This window comes from Symphalangus syndactylus, chromosome 18, assembly GCF_028878055.3.
Source record: "Symphalangus syndactylus isolate Jambi chromosome 18, NHGRI_mSymSyn1-v2.1_pri, whole genome shotgun sequence".
NCBI lineage: Eukaryota > Metazoa > Chordata > Mammalia > Primates > Hylobatidae > Symphalangus > Symphalangus syndactylus.
The window spans coordinates 88134066-88160283 of record NC_072440.2 but is presented as its reverse complement, the minus strand read 5'-3'; the positions used below and the strand labels follow the sequence as shown (position 1 = coordinate 88160283).

At 42.7% G+C, this 26218-nt stretch overlaps 2 protein-coding genes across 17 annotated transcripts in view; one reads left to right on the top strand and one right to left on the bottom strand.

Moving 5' to 3' along the window:
• Positions 1-26218, top strand: part of LOC129468325 (protein FAM228B) — a 127519-nt gene that overhangs the window by 32762 nt on the left and 68539 nt on the right. For 3 of the 16 annotated variants that reach the window (XM_055253732.2, XM_063623943.1, XM_063623942.1), the window contains exon 1: positions 19103-19873. The exons of 2 other annotated variants lie outside the window; for them this stretch is intronic. In XM_055253732.2, coding sequence (XP_055109707.2) covers positions 19775-19873 — 99 coding nt within the window. In that variant the 5' untranslated portion in view covers positions 19103-19774. Of the gene's footprint in view, positions 1-18840; positions 19874-25248; positions 25270-26218 lie in introns of those variants that run through there. 11 more of the 16 variants (XM_063623948.1, XM_063623949.1, XM_063623946.1 and 8 more) reach the window with 10 other exon arrangements.
• PFN4 (profilin family member 4) lies at positions 8010-18823 on the bottom strand. The gene is made up of 5 exons (XM_055253746.2): positions 18548-18823; positions 17845-17973; positions 16586-16723; positions 14391-14496; positions 8010-10382 (listed from the first exon to the last, which is right to left on the bottom strand). Exons 2-5 carry the CDS (start codon positions 17959-17961, stop codon positions 10249-10251), a joined length of 495 nt encoding a protein of 164 aa, XP_055109721.1. The 5' UTR covers positions 17962-17973; positions 18548-18823; the 3' UTR covers positions 8010-10248.

Sequence of the window (26218 nt, the reverse complement as noted above, 5' to 3'; positions counted from 1 at the left end):
TGCTGTGTTGGCCAGGCTGGTCTCAAACTCCTTACCTCAGGTGATCTGCCTGCCTCAGCCTACCAAAGTGCTGGGATTACAGGTATGAGCCACCTCACCTGGCCTCATTTCATTCTTAAAGAAGAAAATTTCCAACCAAGAATTTCATATCTGGCCAAACTAAGCTTCATATGTGAAGGAGAAATAAGATCATTTTCAGACAAGCAAATGCTGAGGGGATTTTTTTTTCCACCAGACCTGCCTTATAAGCAGTCCTGAGAGGAGCACCAAATATGGAAGGGAAAGACCATGACTAGCCATTACAAAAACACACTTAAGTAGACAGACTAGTGACACTATAAATCAACCACACAAACAAGTCTGCATAGTAACCAGCAAACAACAAGATGACAGGGTCAAATCTGCACGTATCAATACTAACCTTGAATGTAAATGGGCTAAATATCTCAATCAAAAGGCACAGAGTGTCAAGCTGGATAAAAAAGCAAGACCCAATATTATGCTGTCTTCAAGAGACCCATCTCACATATAATGACATCTGTAGGCTCAAAATAAAAGGATGGAGAAAAATCTACAAAGCAAACAGAAAACAGAAAAAAAGCAGGGGTTGCAATCATAATTTCAGACAAAATGGACTTTAACCTAACAAAGATAAAAAAAGATAAACAGGGCATTATATAATAGTAAAGGGTGCAATTCAACAAGAAGACCTAACTATCCTAAATATATACACACTCAACACAGGTGCACCCAGATCCATAAAGCAAATTCTTAGAGACCTATGAAGAGATTTAGATTCCCACACAATAATAATGGGAGACTTCAACACTCCATTGACAGTATTAGACAGATCATTGAGGCAGAAGATTAACAAAGCTATTCAGGACCTGAACTCAACACTTGACCAAAGTAACCTGATAGACATCTACAGAACACTCCACCTAAAAACAACAGAATATACATTCTTCTTATCACCACATGGTGTGGGGAAAAGAAAGAGAGATCAGATTGTTACCATGTCTGTGTAGAAAGAAGTAGACATAGGAGACTCCATTTTGTTCTGTACTAAGAGAAATTCTTCTGCCTTGAGATGCTGTTAATCTATAACCTTACCCCCAACCCCGTGCTCTCTGAAACATGTGCTGTGTCAACTCAGGGTTAAATGGATTAAGGGCTGTGCAAGATGTGCTTTGTTAAACAGATGCTTGAAGGCAGCATGCTCGTTAAGAGTCATCACCACTCCCTAATCATCACCACTCCCTAATCTCAAGTACCCAGGGACACAAACACTGCAGAAGGCCGCAGGGACCTCTGCCTAGGAAAGCCAGGTATTGTCCAAGGTTTCTCCCCATGTGATAGTCTGAAATATGGCCTCGTGGGAAGGGAAAGACCTGACCGTCCCCCAGCCTGACACCTGTAAAGAGTCTGTGCTGAGGAGGATTAGTATAAGAGGAAGGAATGCCTCTTTGCAGTTGAGACAAGAGGAAGGCATCTGTCTCCTGCCCGTCCCTGGGCAATGGAATGTCTCGGTATAAAACCCGACTGTATGTTCCATCTACAGAGATACGGTAAAAACCGCCTTAGGGCTGGAGGTGGGACGTGCGGGCAACAATACTGCTCTGTAAGGCATTGAGATGTTTATGTGTATGCATATCTAAAGCACAGCATTTAATTCTTTACCTTGTCTATGATGCAGAGACCTTTGTTCACGTGTTTATCTGCTGACCTTCTCTCCACTATTATCCCATAACCCTGACACATCCCACTCTCCGAGAAACACCCAAGAATGATCAATAAATACTAAGGGAACTCAGAGGCAGGCGGGATCCTCCATATGCTGAACGCCGGTCCCCTGGGCCTTTTTTCTTTCTCTATACTTTGTCTCTGTGTCTTTCTTTTCCAAGTCTCTCATTCCACCTAACGAGAAACACCCACAGGTGTGGAAGGGCAACCCATCCCTTCAACATGGCACATACTCCAAAATCAACCAGACAATCAGACATAAAACAATACTCAGCAAAATAAAAAAACCTGAAATCATACCAACCACATTCTCAGACCACAGTGCAATAAAAATAGAAATCAATACTAAGAAAATCATTGAAACCATACAATTACATGGAAATTAAACAACCTGCTCCTAAATGACTTTTGGGTAGATAATGAAATTAAGGCAGAAATAAAAAAATTCTTTGAAACTAATGAGAACAAAGATATGACATACAAGAATCTCTGGGACACAGCTAAGGCAGTGTTAATAGGGCAGTTTATAGCACTAAATGCCCATATCAAACAGACAGATGCCAAATTAACAACCTAATATTACAACTAGAAGACCTAGGGATGCATGAGCAAACCAACCCCAAAGCTATTGGAAGACAAAAAATAACCAAAATCAGAGCTGAACTAAAGGAAATTGAGACACAAAAACCATACAAAAGATCAACAAATCCAGATATCGGTTCTTTGAAAGAAATTAATCAGATAGATAGATCACTAGCTAGACTAATAAAGAAAAAACGAGAGAAGATCCAAATAAATACAATTAGAAATTACAAAGAGGAGGTTACCATTGGCCCCACAGAAATACAAAAAACCTTTAGAGACTACTTTGAATACCTCTATGCACACAAATTAGAAAATCTAGAAGTGGATAAATTCCTGGACACATACAACTTCCTAAGACTGAACCAGGAAGAAACTGAATCCCTGAACAGACCAATAATGAGTTCTGAAATTGAATTAGTAATAAAAAGCCCACCAACCAAAACAAACAAACAAACAAACAAAAAAGGTCCAGGACCAGAGGGATTCACAGCCAAATTCTACCTGATGTATAAAGAAAAGTTGGTACCATTCCAACAGAAACTATTACAAAAAATTGAGGAGGAGGGACTCCTCCCCAACTCATTCTATGAGGCCAGCATCATTCTGATACCAAAACCTGTCAGAGACACAACAACAAACAAAAAAAAAAAGAAAAATTCGGGCTGATATTTTTGATGAACATAGATGCACAAATTCTCAACAAAATGCTAGCAAACTGAATCCAACAGCACATGCAAGGTTGGTTCAACATATGCAAATTGGCTGGGCACAGTGGCTCACGCCTGTAATCCCAGCACTTTGGGAGGCCGAGACGGGCAGATCACGAGGTCAAGAGATCAAGATCATCCTGGCTAACACGGTGAAACCCTGTCTCTACTAAAACTACAAAAAATTAGCTGGATGTGGTGGTGGGCGCCTGTAGTCTCAGCCACTTGGGAGGCTGAGGCAGGAGAATGGCGTGAACCTGGGAGGCAGAGCTTGCAGTGAGCCGAGATTGTGCCACTGCATTCCAACCTGGGCGACAGAGCAAGACTCTGTCTCAAAAAAAAAAAAAAAGAAAGAAAAAGCTATTTTAAAATTCATATGGAACTGAAAAAGAGCTCGAATAGCTAAGGCAACCCTAAGCAAAGCTGGAGGCATCACCTTACCCAACTTCAAACTATATACTACAGGGCTACAGTAACCAAAACAGCATGGTACTGGTACAAAAACAGACATATAGACCAATGGAACAGTAGAGAGAGCCCAGAAATAATGCCATACACCTATAACCATCTGATCTTCAACAAAGTTGAGAAAAAGAGTAATGGCAAAAAAAAAAAAAAAAAAAAAAAAAGCAATGGAAAGGACTCCTTATTCAATAAATGGTGCTAGAATAAATGGCTAGCCACATGCAGAAGATTGAAATTTGACCCCTTCCTTACACCATATACAAAATCAACTCAAGATGGATTAAAGACTTATGTGTAAAAACTCAAACTATAAAAACCCTGGAAGATAACCTAGGACATGCCATTCTGGACATAGGACTTGATGAAGATTCCATAATGAAGACACCAAAAGCAATTGCAACAAAACAAAAATTGACAAATGGGATGTAATTAAATTAAAGAGCTTCTGCACAGCAAAAGAAACTATCAACAGAGTAAACAGACAACCTACTGAGAGAAAATATTTGCAAACTATACATCTGACAAAGGTCTAATATCCAGAATCTATAAGGAACTTAAACAAATTTACAAGCAAAAACAGCCCCATCAAAAAGTGGGCAAAGGACACGAACAGACGCTTTTCAAAAGAAGACATATATGCAGCCAAAAAGCATATGAAAAATGCTCAACATCACTAACCATTAAAGAAATGCAAATCAAAACTATGAGATACCATCTCACACCATTCAGAATGGCTATTATTAAAAAGTCAAAAAATAATAGATGTTGGCGAGGTTGTGGAGAAAAGAGAATGCTTATACAGTGCTGGTGGGAGTGTAAATTAGTTCAGCCATTGTAGAAATAAGTGTGGCAACTCCTCAGTGAACTTAAAACAGAATTACCATTTGATCCAGCAATCCCATTACTGGGTATATACCCAAAGGAATAAAAATCATTCTACCATAAAGACACATGCATGCATATGTCCACTGCAGCCTATTCACAATAGTAAAGACATGTAATCAACCTAAATGCCTATCAATGGTAGACAGGATAAAGAAAATGTGGTATATATACATCATGGAATACTATGCAGCCATAAAAAGAATGAGATCATGTCCTTTGCAGCAACATGGATAGAGGTAGAGGCATTATCCTTAGCAAACTAACACAGGGACAGAAAACCAAATACTGCCTGTTCTCACTTGTAAGTGGGAGCTAAACAAGGAGAACACGTGGATACTAGGAGGGAAACAACAGACACTGGGGCCTACTTGAGAGTGGAGGGTGGGAGGAGGGAGGGGATCAGAAAAAACACCTATCAGTCACTATGCTTATTGCTCGGGTGTATTTTACAAAGCCCTGTGACATGCAGTTTACCTACGTAACAAACTTGTACATGTAGCCCTGAACCTAAAATAGAGGTCAAAAAAGTAAAAAGAGATGAATTGAATGCTTAATAATCTGGCTAAGATATCAAGATGTATCAGTCTTGCCATTGAGACCAGATGGGGTGTAGCAAAAATATATTTGGTTTTTGTTCCTTGTTCCTGGCAGAGAGCTCCTAAAACTCTTGAAATTTACTAAGGGATCTGAGCGTCTTTTTCACTCATGCTAATGAGATGACTCATTTCTGGGATGGGAGGTAGGTACTAGACAGCTTCAGGGCAGGGGCTGGTCACCAGAAGAATCAACCCTGTGATTAGAGGGCTGGAACTTTTAGCCTCATCCCCTGACTTCTTGGGAGGAAAAGTGAGTGGGGATTGAGTTCAATCATATAGCCGATGATTCAGTCAATTATGCCTACATAATGGAAGCCCGTATAAAAATCCTGGAACAACAAGGTTTGGAGAGCTTCTGGGCTGGTGAACACATCCATGTGCTGGGAGGCACATGTGTCTGGAGGGGTGTGGAAGTTCTGTGCCCCCGCCCTATACATCCCCATTTGGCTATTCCTGTCTTGCATCCTTTACAAGAAAACTGCAATTGTAAGTGCAGTATAGCCCTTTCATGAGTTCTGTAGTCATTCCAGCAAATTATCGTGAGTCATGGGACTCCTCCCCAAATCTGTAGCCAGGTCAGACAGAAGTGTGGGTAATGCGGGTAGCCTGGGGACCTGGGACTCGTGTTTGGCATCTGTAGTAGGGACAGGCTTGTGGGAACTGAGTTCCTTAACCTGTGGGGTCTGCACTAACTCCAGTTAGCTAGGGTCAAATTGAATCGTAGGACACTTGGTCAAAGAATTATTGTTGGAAACTACCAGGGTACTTAAATTGTTTGCTCAAAGACCCTCCCACTTTGAATGGGCCCAACCAACATTTACTCCAGTGACTCTTATCTGAGCTTCCTGGCTGATCTTTTTTTTTTTTGAAATAGAGTCTTGCCGTGTCACCCAGGCTAGAATACAGTGGCATGATCATAGCTCAGTGTAACCTGAAACTCTTGGGCTCAAGCAACCCTTCTGCCTCAGCCTCCGGAGTAGTTGGGACTACAGGTGTGTGCCACCATGCCCAGCTATTTTTTCATTTTTTGTAGAGACAAGATCTTGCTACGTTGACCAGGCTGATTTCGAACTCCTGGGCTCAGGCAATCCACCTGCTTTAGCCTCCCAAGTGCTGGGATTACAGGCATGAGCCATCGCACCTGGCCCCACTTCCATTTTTTTTTTGTGGTTACACATTCCTTCTACACACATATCAATATGTTCACATGTTCAAGTCTTGCAGGCTTGAGAGCCATTCTTTGCATATCTCTTCTCCTCTCCATTCTGTTTTGATGACACAGCCTAACTTTAGCCTGAAATATTGATAGCTCAGTCTTTGTTTAGCTTGGGCCTTGGCATCCCTGTCCTCTTTTGGAGTTGTGGCTAGAAGTCCTCAAACGTTTCCTGGCTTGTCGTGCAAACCTCACAAGTATCTTTATATTGTACATCTCTGGACTGCAGAGGTGTGACTATCCAACATCACCATGATTTAGCACTAACTGGAATTTAAAGAGTAACCTGCTTCTCCAATCTCTGACTCAGCTAGTTCAAATGTCTGCAGTATTTCCTCTCATTTTCACCCACTGGAACACTAAGACTGTTTCGGACCCAGCCTCAAGCAGAGGGGGCTGATAAATTAGAGCTGAATTACATACAACTCCCATCCGCCAAAAAAACCCCTCAACTGCATGTTACACGCTATGGTGTAAAATTCCTTCCTTGTAAGAGACAAAACAAAAACTCCAGAGAGCCATAAAGTTGCTCAGATTCTGACCCTGAAATTCCACTTCCAGACCTAAGGAAATAATCAGAGATACAAAGAATTATGTAAAAGTTCTAAACTGTAATATTACTTACGAAGTGAAAAAGTAGAAATAATCTAAATATCTAACAAAGAACAATATTATGTTTATATGATATGCAGCGATTTAAAATGTTTTTGAAGCAATTTAAAGATATTCAAGGTCTCATAGCATCATGCTAAATGAAGATAGTGGAATGTCAACTCTATGCATTAAGGATCTAGGTAAGGTTAAAACATATATATTACGTGCATCAAAAGAGACCTGAAGAAAATCTCAAAACCATCACCAGGAGCTTTCTTTTATCTTTTTTTTTTTTTTTTTGAGGTGGAGTTTTGCTCTTGTCACCCAGGGTGGAGTGCCATGGCGTGATCTCAGCTCACTGCAACCTCCGCCTCCCAGGTTCAAGCGATTCTTGTGCCTCAGCCTCCCGAGTAGCTAGGATTACAGGCGCCCACTATGACGCCCAGCTTGTTTTTGTATTTTTTAGTAGAGATGGGGTTTTGCCATGTTGGCCAGGCTGGTCTCAAACTCCTGACCTCAGCTGATCCGCCAGCTTCAGCCTCCCAAAATGCTGGGATTACGGGCATGAGCCACCATGCCGGGCCCAGAAATTTTCACTTAATGTGAAATTATGACTAACTTATTTTCCCAAGTTATAAAAGTGAGTGTATATTACTTTTGTAATCCTAATTTAACAGTTTTCTAAAAGTACTGTCTACCCCACAGCACTGCTTGATGTCTTTTGAGTGACTCCAAGGAGAGTGGCCTTTTCTATTTTGGCTCTATCCATCTTCCTATTTTCATTGATCACTCTCTCCCACGTACTGCTTTCCAGCCACATGGAACCTCTCACCATTCTTTCCACACAACAGGCCTTTTCATCACTTTGTGCCTTGGCATTTGGTGCTCCTTCAGCCTGGAATGCTCCTTACTCTCTTCCATACTCACTCTTCTTCCAAATGCACTTCAAATGCTAGTTTCAGGTTCCTGAAGACACAGTTAGTCGCTCCAGGTTCTGTGCTCTGTAGTTGTTTTACACCTGCTCCAGCATTTATCATGTGGTCATGTGACTCATTTACAACTTGCCTTCCCCACTAAATTGTGAGCCTGTCTTGGGGTAGATGTATTGTTCACTGTTGTATCACTACTACCTAGCACAAAGGCGACTATGTGCTAGGTAGTGGTGATACAACAGTAAACAATACATCTAAATACACTTATTTAGCATTCTTATTACAAAGAATGCTAAATAAGTTAATTTAAAATTTACTGTTATCTCTTTCCAAAAAGAATCAAAGGCCAGATGCAGTGTCTCTCTCTTGTAATCTCAGCACTTTGGGAGGCCGAGGTGGAAGGAGGCTTGAGCCCAGGAGTTCTAAACCAGCCTGTGTAACACGGTGAGACCCCATCTTTACAAAAAATTTAAAAATTAGCTGCACATGGTGGCATGTGCCTATAGTCCTAGCTACTCGGGAGGCTGAAGTGGAAGCATCGCTTGAGCTTAGAGATTGAGGCTGTAGTTAACTGTGATCACACCACTGCGCTCCAGCCTGGGTTATGGAGTGAGACCCTGTTTCAAAACAAAAATAAAAACAAAAAACAGGCCAGGCACAGTGGCTTACACCTGTAATCCCACCACTTTGGGAGGCCGAGGGGGGTGGATCACCTGAGATCAGGAGTTCGAGGCCAGCCTGACCAACATGGCAAAACCCCGTCTCTACTAAAAATACAAAAATTAGCCAGGTGTAGTAGTGGGTGCCTGTAATCCCAGCTACTTGGGAGGCTCAGGCAGGAGATTTACTTGAACCCTGGAGGTGGAGGTTGCAGTGAGTGGAGATTGCACCATTGCACTCCAGCCTTGGCGACAAAAGCAAAACTCTGTCTCAAAACAAATAACAACAACAAAACCCCCAAAAGAATCAAACTACTGACTAAATAATGGATGAATGGACTAGTGGCAAGGTTGACTACCAAAAAAAAAAAAAAAAAAAAAATCTGTGGTCCTTGGCATCCAAGCTCAGAAAAGGAATGATGTTGGAAGTAAGCTCTGCGAAAGGCTATTATACAGACCTAAAAATGAGATAATTTTGTAAATACCAGCAAAAGCCATCCTGCCCTAGATGGCACATCTTTGGAATTTTGAATTCTGTACCTCACTGCCTGATCATGTCAGGAACTATAAAGGGCCTAAGATTTGATTTTATTTGATTTACAAAGGCTAGTAAGTTAGGGTTTGCCACAAGGAGGTGCTGAATCTGGGGGACAAAAAGAGCATGAAAGGGCTCCCCTGTTCCCCCATCTCCTGAGATGGAATGTGTTCCCTCTCCAGGTGCTAGGGTCTCCATGGCCATGCAGTTGGTGTGTCCCATCCCAGTAGCCATGTCTATACTTTTTCTCCAATCGTGCCCTACTTGCATCCAGACATCTTGTCTGGAAGAGTCAGATGTAAGAGGGACAGGGGCATTTTTGCAAAATTAAAGAGAACCATTATATCCTATCTTGGCCTGTGTAGAACCCTGTAGAGGGATCTAGAGAACAGTGTACTTAACTAAGTAGTCATTATCATCATGATATAGGACCATGTTAGTCCAATCTAGCTGAACCAGTATTAAATTTGAGTTCCCTAGGCTGTCTTTTGGCAAGTAGTCGAAGGTGTTCTCTCACCAGGGACATCTGAAGGGTATACCAACCAGGCTGGCCTGAGGATGCTGTTAGGGAAAAAAAGATGCATCATGTTTAGCAATAGTCAGTGTAGAATCTTCAGTTTTCAAAATAGGTTCTATAGCTCTCCACCCTTATGGTCCAGATTATCACCTAGGAGACCAAGAGGAGATGAACTCTTTCTGGGGAAGGGTGCATTTAGTGACCATACTGCCTTACTAAGGTGTGCAGTGAAAGTTAAGGTTAGAGTCAGAAATCTTTTTGAGTTGATTTTTGAGAAGGCCTTTCTAATGTTCAAAATGATACCAGATACCTGCAAATGGGAGTGTGAAATGTCCATTGAATACCTTGACTAGTGGTTTATTGTTGAATGGCCTTTGCAATCCCTTCTCCCAAGTCTCACAGGGGTGATGTGAGCCAGATAGATGTCACACATGCAGGGAGTTGTATTACAGGAGGAGAACACTGAGCTCAGGGACTCCACTGCTTTTATAACAAACAGTAAGCAAGCTTGCTCTTTGTCCTGATGGGAGACATCCCTTCATTTTTCAAGGTTGCTTGCTGCAACCTAACCCTGAGAAATGTCCTGGATAGAGTGGTGAGAGCCTTGCATTCTTGGCATTCTTAGCAAGGTGTGTAGGAGTACAAGGGCCTCACAGAAAGGAGCCTCCCAATAGATATGCTCTGTGAAATGATCAGTGCTCTCTCATTCCATGCCAATGACCAACGCTTATTAAAAAACAGTTGATCAAGTAATTCCAGTGAAAGAAGAAGATCTCTTGAAGAAATAAAAATTGCTCCCTTAATTCATTCTTCTTTTTTAGTGCCTTCTATCTAGTGTTTTTTCAACCATAAAATATTTTTTCTTTAGGCTCTTCAATTTTCTTCTAAAATAATAAAAGTGTCTTTCATGGGCCTCTGATAACTTAACTTCCTTTTTTCTTAGGTAGTCTCCTGAAAGCAAACACAGCATGGTTATTATTTATGAGCTGCAAATTATCACTACAAATGATTCATTCATCCATTTATTATTCCACAAACATTGCCAGGTGACCGCCATGTGCTAGGCACTGTACTAGGTACTGGAGATACAAGAGTGACTGGATAGTTGAAACACAGTTTCTGCCCTCATGGAGTTCATTGTCTAGTAGGGGATATAGGCACATACAAACATCAATTCTATTTCATGGTAATAAGTGCCATAGTAGAGGTATCTGAGTTGTCCTGGAGTATGAATTGGGTTCCCATGCAAAAAAAAAAAAAGGATGAATAATGCATATGCCTGGACAAAGGGGACAGGGTGAGAGAGGGCTCAAGAGAATAAAAGAAACTGCTACCCTCTTCTTCTATATGTATCCTATGACCTAGACTTAAAACTGATTACGGCCAAGTGCGGTGGCTCACATCTGTAATCCCAGCACTTTGGGAGGCCGAGGTGGGCGGATCATGAGGTCAGGAGATCGAGACCATCTTGGCTAACATGGTGAAAGCTCATCTCTACTAAAAATACAAAAAATTAGCCGGGCATGGTGGCATGCATCTGTAGTCCCAGCTACTTGAGAGGCTGAGGCAGGAGAATTGCTTGAACCCAGGAGGCAGAGGTTGCAGTGAGCCGACATCCCACCACAGCACTATAGCCTGAGCGACAGAGCGAGACTCCGTCTCAAAAACAAAACAAAACAAAACAAAACCTGATTACAGCACTTGATGTACTTACTTTTTAAAGATGGGGTCTCACTATGTTGCCTACACTGGACTCAAACTCCTGGGCTCAGTTGATCCTCCTGCCTCAGCCTCTTGAGTAGCTGGGGCTACAGGTGCACTCCACCATGCCAGGTAGCACTTCATTTTTTTTAGACAGAGTCTTGCACAATAAGTCACAATGTGTGCTTAAGATTCTTTTTTTAAACTGAGGACCTGGCCAGGTGCAGTGGCTCATGCCTATAATCCCAGCACTTTGGGAGGCTGAGGTGGGCAGATCACTTGAAGTCAGGAGTTCGAGACCAGCCTGGCTAACATGGTGAAACCCCGTCTCTACTAAAAATACAAAAATTAGCCGGCGTGGTGGCAGGCATCTGTAGTCCCAGCTACTCGGGAGGCTGAGGCAGGAGAATCTCTTGAACCTGGGAGGCAGAAGTTGCGGGGAGCCAAGGTCACACCACTGCACTTTAGCCTGGGCAATAGAATGAAACTGTGTCTCAAAAAAAAAAAAAAAGAAAAGAAAAGAAAGAAAGAAAAAGAAACAGAAACACAAAATAAACAAAAAACAACTGAGGACCCAGAATTAAAGATGCTAACATTTTACCAATGTTACAAATGTGACTCTCTAATATATTTATTTTAAAGACAATCCTGTATTTTTTTTTTTTTTTTTTCTGAGACAGAGTCTCGCTCTGTCACCCAGGCTGGAGTGCAGTGGCACGATCTTGGCTCACTGCAACCTCTGCCTCTCTGTTCAAGTGATTCTCCTGTTTCAGCGTCCCAAGTAGCTGGGATTACAGGCGCCTGCCACCGCACCTGGTCTAATTTATGTATTTTTGGTAGAAATGGGGTTTCACCATGTTTTCCAGGCTGGTCTCAAACTCCTGTCCTCAAATGATCTACCCACCTTGGCCTCCCAAAGTGGTGGGATTACAGGTGTGAGCCACTGCACAAACCTGATTAATTTGTGTGACAGAAGTAGCATAGCATCCTTTTCCTAATTACTGTTTAAAGGTTTTCTTTAATTAATAGTCATGCTCCTAGAATCCTTCATAATACAATTTTTAAATGGTCATAATTCTTCTTCTTCTTTTTTTTTCCTGAGACAGAGTCTTGCTGTGACACCCAGGCTGGAGTGCAATGGTGCTATTTTGGATCACTGCAACCTCCACCTCCTGGGTTCAGGTGATTCCCCTGCCTCAGCCTCCTGAGCAGCTGGGATTACAGGTGCCCACCACCACACCCAGCTAATTTTTGTATTTTTAGTAAAGACAGGATTTTGCCAGGTTGGCCAGGCTGGTCCTGAACTCCTGACCTCAAGTGATCTGCCTGCCTCAGCCTCTCAAAGTACTGAGATTACAGGTGTGAGCCACCCCATCCAGCCTGTAATTCTTTACTTCCCAAACTTTCTACAATGATCACGTATAATTTTTTAGATAGAGAAAAATATAATTTTTTTAAAAAGGAGTAAAGGAAACAAAAGTCAGTCATAAGACAACTGGCTCCTGAGTGGATATCAGCCTTGTCCATCCCTCCTGATCATCCAACCATTTCCAAGATAGCTGTCCCTTCCCAGAGCAGTGGGATATTAATGGCGTGATGCCAGCGGTGCACTTCTAACCAGGGCAGATTCTTTGGAGTCTGTGGAGTTTTTTGTGGCCCTAAGCAAGAATACTAACCTTTAGTGCCAGCCACATAATCTACATTACAGTAGTCAGGCAATTTCTCTGGTCTCCTCTGGGGAATTAGCCCTGAGCCCTAGCTGACAGGGTAAGAGCCTGGCTTCCTGACAGCCAAATTGCCCATCTTTCTAATCTCATATTCTGGTTATTTTAATTAGATAATTAACCTGGCTCTCTATGTCTCTGTTCTGCTCTCTGCTCCTGCCCTACAATTCTGAAATGGAGCCTCCTTCAAATCCTGACATCTGTTCAGGAAGGGTCCAATAATGCAAAATGCAATAAAATGAGGCATATCTGAAGGGTCCAATAATGCAAAATGCGATAAAATGAGGCATATCTGTACATAGGTATATAGTTTCTGTGATGGTACTTAATTCCTCAATTGGCCCTTTAAGATTCAGCTCTTTGGCACCTTCCCTGACTCTGCTAGGCCCAAGTAATTCATTGATTTATTTATCAAACATGTACTAATTACCTACCCAACATCAGATACTGTGTTAGATAATGGAGAAAGAAAATGATTAAGACAAGATTCTTGCCTTCCAGGGATTCGCAATCTAGATAAACAAAGAACTGTAATGGGGATAATCATAAAGGTATGCATAAAATACATACTACAGTGGACAGAAGCCTAAGATCTGACTTGGGTCTTTAATGATGATTAGAAATTTGCGGAATAGATGTGAGGGACAGGAGGGAAACTAGAAAATATTTCAGGCAGATAGGACAGCATGTACAGAGGCATGGAAGGCAGAAGCTGTATCTTAACCAGCTCTGCTTCCCTAATTTATCTAGGATAGTGCAGGGCACATGGTAAGTACCTCTGAATATTTGTTGAACGAATGAATGAATGAGTGGCTGCTTTTGTTACTAGAGGCTTCTATTTCAAAGGAGTGTTTACACAACTCCAGTAAACTTTTTAAAATTTAAATTTAGATTTTGAAAAATCTAAACACAAACACAATTTACCATTTATTAAGCTCAACTCTCACTGATATAATACCCAAGCTAGTTCTCTATGAGATCTTTATTCAACAATGTATAGACACGGAGGGGGAATGCAGTATACACCAACAAAGTGGCTGCCTGACTCACAGTAATTCTTTTTCCTGTAAAATGTCTCTTTATATAGGGTAGACCCCCAACAGCCACATCTCTGCCTTTTTACCCTGCTGTCTCCCCCCTCCCCTATCCTGCCCCACCTACATAGCTGACTGATACAGGGGTAAACCATATGACCTGAAACTTGCCAATCAGGGTCCTAAGAGAAATTAAGGGGTATTATGGGAGGCTTGGCCATGATATCAGCCAGGAAAGGAAACAGTTTGCTATGAGACAGAACAAAGCTGATTCATTTAGAAGTCAAGACAGAATCCTAGCAGTGTTCCAGTCCCTGAATCTACCTTCCCCATGGCTCAGCTGCACCCTGTCCTTCCAGCGGCTATGTAGATAACCTCAACATCCTTCCAATAAATTCCTTCTTTCTGCCTTAGCTGGTTTGAGTTGGATCTCTGTTACTTGTAGTCGGAAGACCCAACTAACACAGGGAATGAAGACAGGAACTAGGAGGCCAACTTACCCAGGCTCTGTGTGGCTTCCACACAGATACTAGGATACATGCCCTCAGTGTAAGTTGCCACCAGAAGATACAGATGGGTCTTCACGACAACCACACCAGTGTTCTCCTGGATAAAGAATAAAAGAGAATATTCTGCTCTTGGTTCTAATCATAGGACCAGTGGTCATGTTCCAGCTACGTTTTTCACCATTTCCTGATTTCCATATGTTTGGAATATATATGGAATATACATATTCCATATATATTTCCATATATTTATATATCTGTTTTTTGACTGTCCACTCTTTTCCACCAATTTAGTTGCCTTTCCTCAAAAAGTTTCAGACTGTTATAATAATGGTAGATGGAGCACTTTGGGAGGCCGAGGCGAGCGGAACACGAGGTCAGGAGATCGAGACCACAGTGAAACCCCGTCTCTACTAAAAATACAAAAAATTAGCCGGGCGTGGTGGCGGGCGCCTGTAGTCCCAGCTACTCGGAGAGGCTGAGGCAGGAGAATGGCGTGAACCCCAGAGGCGGAGCTTGCAGTGAGCCGAGATTGCGCCACTGCACTCCAGCCCGGGCGACAGAGCGAGACTCCGTCTCAAAAAAAAAAAAAAAAAAATAATGGTAGATGGACTTTGAAAAAGTTCTGCAATTGATTATCATATACCCCATCCCAATTAGAACAACTGATGTAGGCTGGGTGCAGTGGCTCCTGCCTGTAATCCCAGCAGTTTGGGAGGCCAAGGCAGAAAGATCACCTGAGGTTGGAAGTTTGAGACCAGCCTGGCCAACATGGTGAAACCTCGTCTCTACTAAAAATACAAAAATTTGCCAGGCGTGGTGGCAGGTGCCTATAATCCCAGCTACTCAGGAAGCTGAGGCAGGAGAATCTCTTGAACCCAGGAGGTGGAGGTTGTAGTGAGCCGAGATCATGCCATTGCACTCCAGCCTGGGTGACAAAAGCGAAACTCATCTCAAAAACAAAAACAAAAACAAAAAACAAAACACAAAAAAACTGATGTAATGGAAAGGTCGCACATTTTGGAACTGGACAGCTCTGGGCTTGAATTCTACTGCCTCCATTTTCTGCTGCATGAGTAAGGGTTATTTAACCTTGTTAAGCCTCAGTGTCCTTATCTGTAAAATGAGATTATTTAGTTTATAATGTGGATGAAGCAGTATGCCTAACCCATAATATAGGGCATCCAATGAATGATTTTCATCTCTTTCATTCCTTATAAGCAACAAAGAGCTGATTTTTTTTTTTTTTTTTTTTTTTTTTTTGAGATGGAGTTTCGCTCTTGTTGCCCAAGTCGGAGTGCAATGGCACGATCTTGGCTCACTGCAACCTCTGCCTTCTGGGTTCAAGCAATTCTCCTGCCTCAGCCTCCCAAGTAGCTGGGATTACAAGTGCACACCACCACACCTGGCTAATTTTCTTGTATTTTTAGTAGAAACAGGGTTTCACCATGTTAGCTAGGCTGGTCTCGAACTCCTGACCTCAGGCTATCCACCCACCTCAGCCTCCCAAAGTGCTGGAATTACAGTTGTGAGCCACTGTGCCTGGCCACTGAGAGATGTTTTAAGCGCAGAAATGATTATCTTTTTTTTTTTTTTTTTTTTAAAGGAGGATGTAGAGTATGAAGGCCGGACTGTATTGGAAAGAGTTCAGGCAAGGCTCAGTTAATAGATTCTGGAATGAACATTTCTCTTTTTTTTTTTTTTTTTTGAGACAGAGTCTCGCTCTTTCTCCCAGGCCGAACTGCAGTGGCACTATCTTGGCTCACTGCAAGCTCCGCCTCCTGCGTTCACGCCATTCTCCTGCCTCAGCCTCCCGAGTAGCTGGGACTACAGGCGCCCGCCACCGTGCCCAGCTAATTTTTTGTATTTTTAGTAGAGACGGGGTTTCACCGTGTTAGCCAGGATGGTCTCGATCTCCTGACCTCGTGATCTGCCCGACTCGGCCTCCCAAAGTGCTGGGATTACAGGCGTGAGCCACTGCACCCGGCCTTTGAACATTTCTCAAAACGAGGCTCTTGATAGGACTTTCTTTCACAAATGTCTTCCTGGCACTAGACTGCTATCTCAAGACAGTGGCTCAAGACATTAATGGATTTAATCTGTTTTACAGAGAGGATCAGGCAGAGCAAGGAAATTTGGAGGCAAATTCTTTTCTTTTACTCAGCTCTCTTCAAATCTTGAGTACTCACATTTTTGGCATAAAGAGAATATTCATCTGCCCGGACACATCTGTAATCTTTTTCCTTGAAATACAATCCTTCTCTTCGGGCTTGCAAAGGGTTCTTGGCAAATCCATTCACCAGTGTTCGGACATCACTGGGCATTACCTGGAAAGGTTACATGGTTAGAACAGGAGTTAGCCAACTACAGCTGGTGGCCAGTCAAATTTAGCCCGCTGCCTGCTTTTTATGGCCTGCAAGCTAAGAATGGTTTTCACGTTTTTAAATGGGTGGGGGAAAAAAATCAAAAGAATAACACTTCGTGACACTTACAAATTATATGAAATTCAAACTTCAGTATCCATAAATATAAAATTTTATTGGAACACAGTCACATTCATTCTTTAATGTATGGCTGTTTTTCCTCCACAATTGCAGAGTTGAGTGGTTGTGACAGAGACTCTATGGCCCTGTGCTATAGTTTGAATCTCATGTTGGAATCTGATCCCCAAGTTTTCGGTGGGGCCTAATGGGAGGTATTTGGATCATGGAGGCAGATCCCTCATGAATAGACTGATGCCCTCCCTGTGAGGTGGGGGAAGCTGTGAGTGAGTTTTCACTGTGTTTGTTCCAGGAGAGCTGGCTGTTAGAAAAAGCCTGGCACCTCTCCACTTGCTCTCTCTTGCTTCCTCTCCCCCACTGTGATCTCTGCACATGCTGGCTCCCCTTCACCTCTGCCATGAGTGGAAGCAGCCTGAGGCTTTCACAGAAGACCAGTCTTCCAGGCAGTAGAACTGTGAGCCAAATAAACCTCTTTCCTTTATAAATTACCCAGCTTCAGGTATTCCTTTATATCAACAGTAAAAAGACTAAGCCTAGAAACCTAAAATATTTATGTAGCTCTTTACAGAAAAAGTTCATTTAAAAGTCATGTCTGGGCTGGGCTCGGTGGCTCATGCCTGTAATCCCAGCACTTCAGGAGGCTGAGGAAGGTGGATCACCTGAGGTTAGGAGTTTGAGACTAGCCTGACCAACATGGTAAAACACCATCTCTACTAAAAATACAAAAATTAGCCGGGCCTGGTAGCGCACTCCTGCTGAGGCACAAGAATCGCTTGAGAGGCGGAGGTTGCGGTGAGCTGAGATCGTGCCATTGCATTCTAGCCTAAGCAACAAGAGTGAAATTCCGTCTCAAAAAAAAAAAAAAAAAAGTCATGTCTGCTCCATTTTTTGGAAGAATAGAAATAGTAAGTAAATCAAGTCTTATGCCCAAACTTGTTTTTTCTTACATTAAAACCTGGTGATGCTACACACAGCCTCTGCTCCTGGATTTTGATGAGGGCTGCACTGTCCACATGCTTGGTTCCCAAGAGGGTGTCTAACAATAAGCTCTGCAAATGGCTCATGTTCCCTTAGCTCTGAAAGGGCAAGTGCAGTTGAAGTCATTGACTCTGGCTAGCTTTTGAAAGGCATGTGAATACAAATGTGCGTAAGACACTTCAGACAGTTCCAAGATCAGCAAGTGTACTTTGAAAAGATACAAGGTGAAAACGGTGGTCCATCATTCAGGGCCCACCAATACCCAAAGAGGAAAACAGAATCATAGAAAAATCACAGCTCACACAGAGTAGGTTATGAAGCTGAGTTTGGAAAATCACAGCCTGGTGATTTCCTGGCTATGTCAATGGTTTACATCAGGATTATCTGGGATTTAAAAACAAACATTACACACTGAGAAAAACCTGGTAAAATAAAAAATAAAAACAAACAAAAAACAAAACCCAGCCAGGATGGAGAACTACCCTGCTAAGTTAAACACGACTAAAAGAGATTATGCGTGGCCATAAACCCACACATTCCCTTCCCGGTGACCTGCATCAGCGCCAGCTATGAACGCTGATCAATATCCCAATGGACTAAAAACACCTTGAAGGCACTTAAACCCACATTTCCCGCACAAGTCCCCAAGCCTTGGACCCCCCTCATCAGGACCTCAGGCACAGGCCCCCCTTTCCCGCCACTGCCTTCCAGTGGTTTGGTTCCCGAGCAGGACCGAAAGCGGGGCAGGGGGTGGTGAGCGGTGAATTCCCCGGCACTGAGGACTCCACCCCTCTCTCTGGTGCTCCGCAAGGACCCGGCGACCAAGGACCCGCCCGTCAACGGACGCGGTTGCGGGTGGGTGGCGGCGGCACGATTGGCCGGGCCACGTGCCGGTCTCCAAGAAGCAGCGACTCCAGCCCCTTCCGCAAACCAAGACCCGCCAGCTAGAGCCGCTGCCCAATCCCCTTTGGGCCTGAAGCCGTCCTCCGCCGCCCCGGCGCCGCCCGCGCGGACTCGCTGTGGAACCCGCAGCGGAGGGGGCGGAGGGCCCGCGCGGCGCAGCGTTCGGGAGACAGTGGGTGCCAACATTCGCGCGTTCCGCAGAGGTCGGCGGGCTCCCTTCCAGCCGCAGCCAGACGACTCCGGGGCCGTCGGGCCGGGCCCGAGTGTGGAGCAGGACGGCCGCGGGCCTGCTGGCCTTGGGAGGGCAGAGAGGTGCCTGTCGCGGCCGGCGACCTCCCCGCCAGGCCGGGCGGTCCCCGCGCAGGACGCACCTGCGCAGGAGGCCCCCGGCCCGGGGCTGGCGTGGAGGCCGCAGGCGCCCGGCCTAGCTGGTGGGAGGAAGGGCCGGGAGTGGGCGCGATGGGCGAGAGCGGGTGCGGACGCCGATAACATCTCCGTCGCACCGGGGCCTCGGGGAGGACTTCGAGCCGCGCAGAGCTCGAAGACTCGCACAGTATGACCGAAAGCCCCTCCCTGCCTTCTCTAAGCAGCTCAGCCTGTTTCTGTAGCCAGAAAGTTACAGTTCTCCCCATTCGAAGCAACCAAAGTCAGAAAAGTGTTGCAAATGGGACTCCCAGAGGCCAGGCTGAAGCTGCCACACTAGCTGGAATCGGCTACCTTGGAGGGGGACGTGGGAATTCATTCCAAGGGGCGGGGGATTCTTTCAAAGAGCATCTCGCCTGCTTATAAAGGAGGCTGGCTCTGAAGCCGTCATCTGGAGTCTGTGGTGAAGGCCTCTTGTTAGGGAAACTGGATGGTTCGTGTTCAAAATCCATTTTGCGTGTGTGCAAGGACACAGGTGGTATTAAACAGATGAGAAAATCAGATGACTGAAATTTTCAATACTAAATAAGATGATTTTTAGTTTTTCTAGGGGCACTGTTGTTTGTGACCACAATGAAAAATGTAGACAGTGATGATCTGGTAACTGGCACACTTCCCAAGCTCAAGAGCTCAAAAGAACGGTTGGAGCCCAAGCCCGTTTGTTTTATGGAGGTATATAACAAATAGTGTGGGATTTGGAGATTTTTTTACTTGGATCGTTGCAGTGGGAAGTGGCTTGTGCTAAATATGTTGTTTTTTCTATTGTTTGTTTTTATTTCATTCTGTTTATTATTCCCTTCACTTTACTAACTTTGTATATTCACTTTGCTGTTTTTTTCTAACATCTTCAGGTGGAATCATAGGTCATTGATTATATACCTTTTTAAATGTAACATAGCTATAAGTTTCTCTTGAGGTACTAGCTGCATCACCCAAATTTTGATATGATGTATGTATTTATTTATTTATATTTGAGACAGGGTCTTTCTATATTTCCTCCTGGAATCAAGCGATCCTTCCACTCCCTAGTAGCTGGAACTATAGGCGCACGCCACCATGTCTGCCTAATTTTTGTGTTTTCTGTAGAGATGGAATCTCACCGTGTTGCCTCGGCTGGTCTCCAACTCATGAGCTCAAGCAATCCACCTACCGTGGTGTTCCAAAATGCTGGGATTATAGCTGTGAGCCCTTGTGCCCAGCCAGTTATATTGTTCTTAGATTGCAGTTTCTTTTTTCCGAACAGCTTTATTAAGATATAATTGATATACAGTAAACTGCATATATTTAAAGTGTATGTCTGGCACTGTGGCTCATGCCTGTAATCCCAGCACGTTGGGAGGCTGAGGTGGGAGGATCGCTTGAGCCCAGGAGTTCTGTCTAGACCAGGCAGAGCAATATACTGAGATCCTGTCTCCACAAACGAACAAACAATAATAGCCAGGTGTGGTAGCATACACCTATAGTCCCAGCTGCTTGAGAGGCTGAGGCAGGAGGATCGCTTGACCCCAGGAGTTTGAGGCTGCAGTGAGCTATGATTGTGCCACTGCATCCCCGCCTGGGTGACAGAATAAGACCCTGTCTCAAATAAAGTATACAAACTTGGTAAGTTTTGACATGTATACACACGAAAACATCACCACAATCAAGATGGTGAACATATTCTGTACTCCCAAAGCTTCCTTAATATTCTGTTGTAATCCCTCCCTCCCTCACATCCCCCCACCACTGCTTTTCTTTCTTTCTCTCTTTCTCTTTCTTTCATTCTTTCTCTCTCTTTCCTTTTCTTTTTCTTTTCTTTCTTTCGCTCTGTCACTTAGCCAGGAAAACACTGGCATGATCTCAGCTCAATGCAACCTCCACCTCCCGGGTTCAAGTCATCCTCCTACCTCAGCCTCCTGAGTAGCTAGGATTACAGGCCTGTGCCACCACACCTAGCTAATTTTTTTGGATTTTTAGTAGAGACGGGGTTTCACCACGTTGGCCAGGCTGGTCTCAAACTCCTGACCTCAAGTGATCTGCCCGCCTCGGCCTCCCTAAGTGCTGAGATTATAGGTGTGAGCCACTGCGCCCAGCCTGCTTTGCTTTCTGTCACTCTAGTTTAGTTTACATTTTAAAAATTGTATACAAAAGGAATCTTACAGTATATATTTCTTTTCCTTCTGTTTGGCTTCTCTCACTCATCATAATTATTTTGCCACTCACCCATGTTGTATGTATCAATACTTCATTCCTTTTTTGGTTGAATGCTATTCCCTTATATGGATATACCCCAATTTGTTCATCCTGTTTATGGACATTTGGGTTGTTTCCAGTTTGGGGCTATTACAAATAAAGCTGTTATGAACATTCATGTTTGTGTCTTTGTATGGACATATGCTTTCATTTCTCTTGGGTAGATATTTACTTGTGGAATGACTGGGTCATATGGTAAATGAATTTTAACTTTATGAAGCTGCCAAACTAGTTTCCAAAGTCATTGAATTATATTACATTCCCACTAGTAGTGTGTGAGAGTTCCAGTTGTTTCATAATCTAGCCAACATTTGGAATAGTTTTATTTGTACTTATGTATTGTATGGCCTTTTTAACTCAAGACATTTTAAAAAGATGTATAGTGACATCTTATTGTGTTTTAATTTGTATTTGCTTAATGACTAATTATGAGCATCTTTTCAAGTCTTACTTGCCATTTATCTATCTTCTTTGGCAAAGTGTTTGTTCAAATCTTTTGCCCACTTTAAAATTGGCAATTTTAAGTTGGGTTGTTTGTATTCTTACTGTTGGACTCTTCCTATTGAGATATAATTTACATGCCATAAGATTCACTACTTTTTTTTTTTTGAGACGGAGTCTTGCTCTGTCGCCCAGACCGGAACGCAGTGGCGCGATCTCAGCTCACTGCAAACTCTGCCTCCTGGGTTCATGCCATTCTCCCACCTCAGCCTCCCAAGTAGCTGGGACTACAGGCGCCTGCCACCACACCTGGCTAATTTTTGTTTTTGTATTTTTTTAAAAGAAAAAGTAGAGAGGGGTTTCACCATGTTAGCCAGGATGGTCTTGATCTCCTGACTTCGTGATCTGCCCGCCTCAGCCTCCCAAAGTGCTGGGATTATAGGCATGAGCCACCGGGTGCCCGGCCAAGATTCACTAAAGTGTGCAATTCAGTGTTTTTTATTTTTTAAAAATTCAGAATTTTTATTTTCACTGTTTTTTAGTATATTCACAAATTCGTGCAACTGTCACCACTATCTAGTTCCAGAACATTTCATCACCCCCAAAAAGAAACCTCACATCTTTTAGCAGTCACTCCCCATTCCCCTCCCTCTCTGGCTGCTGGCAACTCTGATCTACTTCCTGTCTAAACAGATTTGTCTACTCTGGACGTTTTATACTAATGGAATCATACAATATGTGGTCCTTAGTGACTGCTTTCACTTAGTATAATGTTTTCAAGGTTCGTCCATGTCATAGCATAAGGAGTACTTTATTCCTTTTGATGACCAAATAATATTCCATCATCTCATTATCACATTTTGTTTATCCCTTCGTCAGTGGATGGACATTTGAATTGTTTCTGTTTTTTTGCTGTTATGAATAATGCTGCTGTGAACATTTGTGTGTAACTTTTTCGGTAACATGATTGCAGTTCTCTTGGGTATGTAACCTAGGAGTGGGTCATATGGTAACTCTATGTTTAACTTTTTGAGGAACTGCTGAACTGTTTCCCACAGCAGTGATACCGTTTTAAATTTTCATAGCAATATATGAAAGTTACAATTTCTCCACTGCTCAGAGTTCATAGAACTTCTTTTATCTGTGGGTTTATAGTTTCTGACAGATCTGGAAAATGTTCAGCCATTCTTTCTTTTTTTTTTTTTTTCAACTGAGTCTCACTCTATCACCCGGGTTGGAGTGCAGTGGCGTGATCTCAGCTTACTGCAACCTCTGCCTCCCGGGTTCAAGCGATTCTTGTGCCTAAGCCTCCCGAGTAGCTGGGATTACAGATGTGCACCACCATGCCTGGCTAATTTTTGTATTTTTAGAAGAGACGAGATTTCACCATGTTGGCCAGGCTGGTCTTAAACTCCTGACCGCAAGTGATCCGCCTGCCTTGGCCTCCCAAAGTGATGGAATTACGGGCGTGAGCCACCGTGCCTGGCCTATTTCTTAAATTATTTTTTCTATTCCCTCCATCTTTTGGGAAATACAACTATATGTACAATAACCTGCTTGAAGTTGTCCTGTAGCTCACTGATATTCTGGTAATTTTCTTCAGTTTTTCCCCCATGCATTTCATTTTGGAAAGCTTCTGTTGCTATGCTTTTAAGTTCACTAACTTTCTGTAATGTCTAATCTGCTAATAAACCTACCTAGCATATTCTTATCTCAAGTATAATTTGCATCCCTAGAAGTTTTATCTGGATCCTTTTGTTGCTGTTTTTTGTTTGTTTGTTGCTGTTGTTGTTGTTGTTGTTGAGACGGGATCTCGCTATGTAGCCCAGGCTGGTCTTGAACTCCTGGCCTCAAGTGATCCTCCTACCTTGGCCTCCCAAAGCACTGGGATTACAGGTGTGAGCCATCATGCCTGGCCCTTAGCTCTTTTTCAAACATTTTCTTCTGTCTCAACACGTCTAGTCTTCCTCTAGCTTCCTTAACTTATGAACTACAGGAATAATAACTTTTAATGTCCTGTTTTAATAATTATAGTGTCTTTGTCATTTTGGGGGCAGTTTTGCTTAATTTTCCTTATTATTATTGGTTAAATTTTCCTATTTCTTTGTATACCTGGTGATTATTGGTTAAATTTTCCTATTTCTTTGTATGCCTGGTGATTTTTGATTGAATGCAAGACTGTGAATTTTAACCATATTGAGTGCTAGATATTTTTGATTTGCCTTTTTTTTTTTTAAGTACAAGTGCACAGATTTCCCATAAATATTCTTCATTTTTCCCCTTGGATTCAGTTAAGTTACTTGGACACAGCAGAATTCTTTCAGGTCTTGCCTCCGAGTTTTGCTCGACAGGACCACAGCAGTATCTACTGTAGGGCCAATTTTGTTTCAGCACTGATACAAAACTTCTCCAAATACTCTATGCACTTCAAACTATGGGATTTTTTTTTTTTCCTCTGGCTGATGCTAAAGGGAACGAACACTCCTGGGATAGTGTGACCTCTAGGGATTGATTCCCTAATTCTTGCAGGTGTTTCTTTGCCCATTGTTCCTTTGGATATTTTTCTCACGGGCATATAGTGTTTACGATCAACTGAAGACTCAAGGGGACCTCTGCGGACTTGACCCTTTGCAGATCTCCAGAGCTCCATCTTTCTTGTATCTCTCCTCCCTCTAGTACTCTAACCTATGAACTCCAACTGCTCTGGTCTCTCCAGACTCCCATCCCCACTCCTCAATTCAGGCAGACAGCTGGGCTATTTGTTTTCTATTTCTGAGGGGCCACTGTTCTTCTTTGTCTGATGTTCGATATTTTGGAAACTGTTGTTTCATCTGTTTTATCTTTTTTTTTTTTTTTTAGTTGTTTCAGGTGGGAGAGTAAGTCTGTTTCCTGCTACTCGGTCTTGTTCAAAAGTGAAAGTTCTCATCCAGACATTATTTTTTCAAACAGTTGTTTTCTGCTCCATTCTTTTACTCCTCACTTATGCAACTGTAATTATCCATTTGTTGAATCGTTTGATATTGTCTCATAGGTCACTATGACTCTGTTCATTATTTTCTAACCTTTCTTCTTCCTTTTTTTTCAGATTGGGTAATTTCTAATGGTCTGTCTTCAAGTTCACTGACTATTTTTACGTCATCTCTAATCTGCTGCTAACCATTGAGGTTTGTTTATTTCTCAAATTTAAGAACTGTATTTTCCACTTGGTTTTTTTGTCATTTCTGTTCTCTGCTAAGATTTTCTATTCATTAATTATGAGCATATTTTTAAGCATAGCTATCATAACTGTCCTCAAATCCTTGTCTTCTTTTTTTCAGATTTTCATGTCAATATAATTTTCTTTTTATTTTTCTTATTTTACTTTAAGTTCTGGGATACAAGTGCAGGATGTGCAGGTTTGTTACATAGGTATACATGTGCCATGGTGGTTTGCTGCACCTAACAACCCGTCATCTAGGTTTTAAGCCCTGCATGCATTAGCTATTTGTCCTAATGCTCTCTCTCCCCTCACCCCCAGCCCCTGACTGGCCCTGATGTGTGTTGTTCCCCTCCCTGGGTCCATGTGTTCTCATTGTTCAACTTCCACTTATGAGTGAGAACATGCAGTGTTTGGTTTTCTGGTTCCTGTGTTAGTGTGCTGAGTATGATGGCTTTCAGCTTCATCTATGTCCCTGCAAAGGACATGATCTCATTCCCTTTTATGGCTGCATAGTATTCCATGGTGTATATGTACATTTTCTTTATCCAGTCTATCATTGATGGGCATTTGGGTTGGTTACATATCTTTGCTATTGTAAAGAGTGCTGCAATAAACATACATGTGCAGATGTCTTTATAGTAGAATGATTTATATTCCTTTAGGTACGTACCCAGAAATGGGATTGCTGGGTCAAATGGTATTTTTGGTTCTAATATCCTTGAGGAATCGCCACTCTGTCTTCCACAATGGTTGAACTAATTTACATTCCCACTAACAGTGTAAAAGTGTTCCTATTTCTCCACAGCCTCACCAGCATGTATTGTTTCTTGACTTTAATAATCGCTATTCTGACTGGCGTGAGATGGTATCTCATTATGGTTTTCATTTGCATTTCTCTAATGATCAGTGATGTTGAGCTTTTTTTCGTGTGTTTGTTGGCCATGTAAATGTCTTCTTTTGAGAAGCATCTGTTCATATCCTTTGCCCACTTTTTGATTTTTTTTTCCTGTAAACTTGTTTGTTTTTTGTAGATTCTGGATATTAGACCTTTGTCAGATGGGTAGATTGCAAAAATTTTCTCCCATTCTGTAGGTTTCCTGTTCATTCCAATGATAGTTTCTTTTGCTGTATAGAAGCTCTTTAGT

Excerpts from the sequence above, each read along its gene's own strand:
- PFN4 (XM_055253746.2), bottom strand. The coding sequence starts at position 17,961 with ATGAGCCATTTGCAGAGCTTATTGTTAGACACCCTCTTGGGAACCAAG. Across the intron at positions 14,497-16,585 it reads ATTCTCTTTATGCCAAAAAT|GAGAACACTGGTGTGGTTGT; the intron begins GTGAGTACTCAA and ends TTCTTTATCCAG. Across the intron at positions 10,383-14,390 it reads GGAAGCCACACAGAGCCTGG|GAGACTACCTAAGAAAAAAG; the intron begins GTAAGTTGGCCT and ends GTTTGCTTTCAG.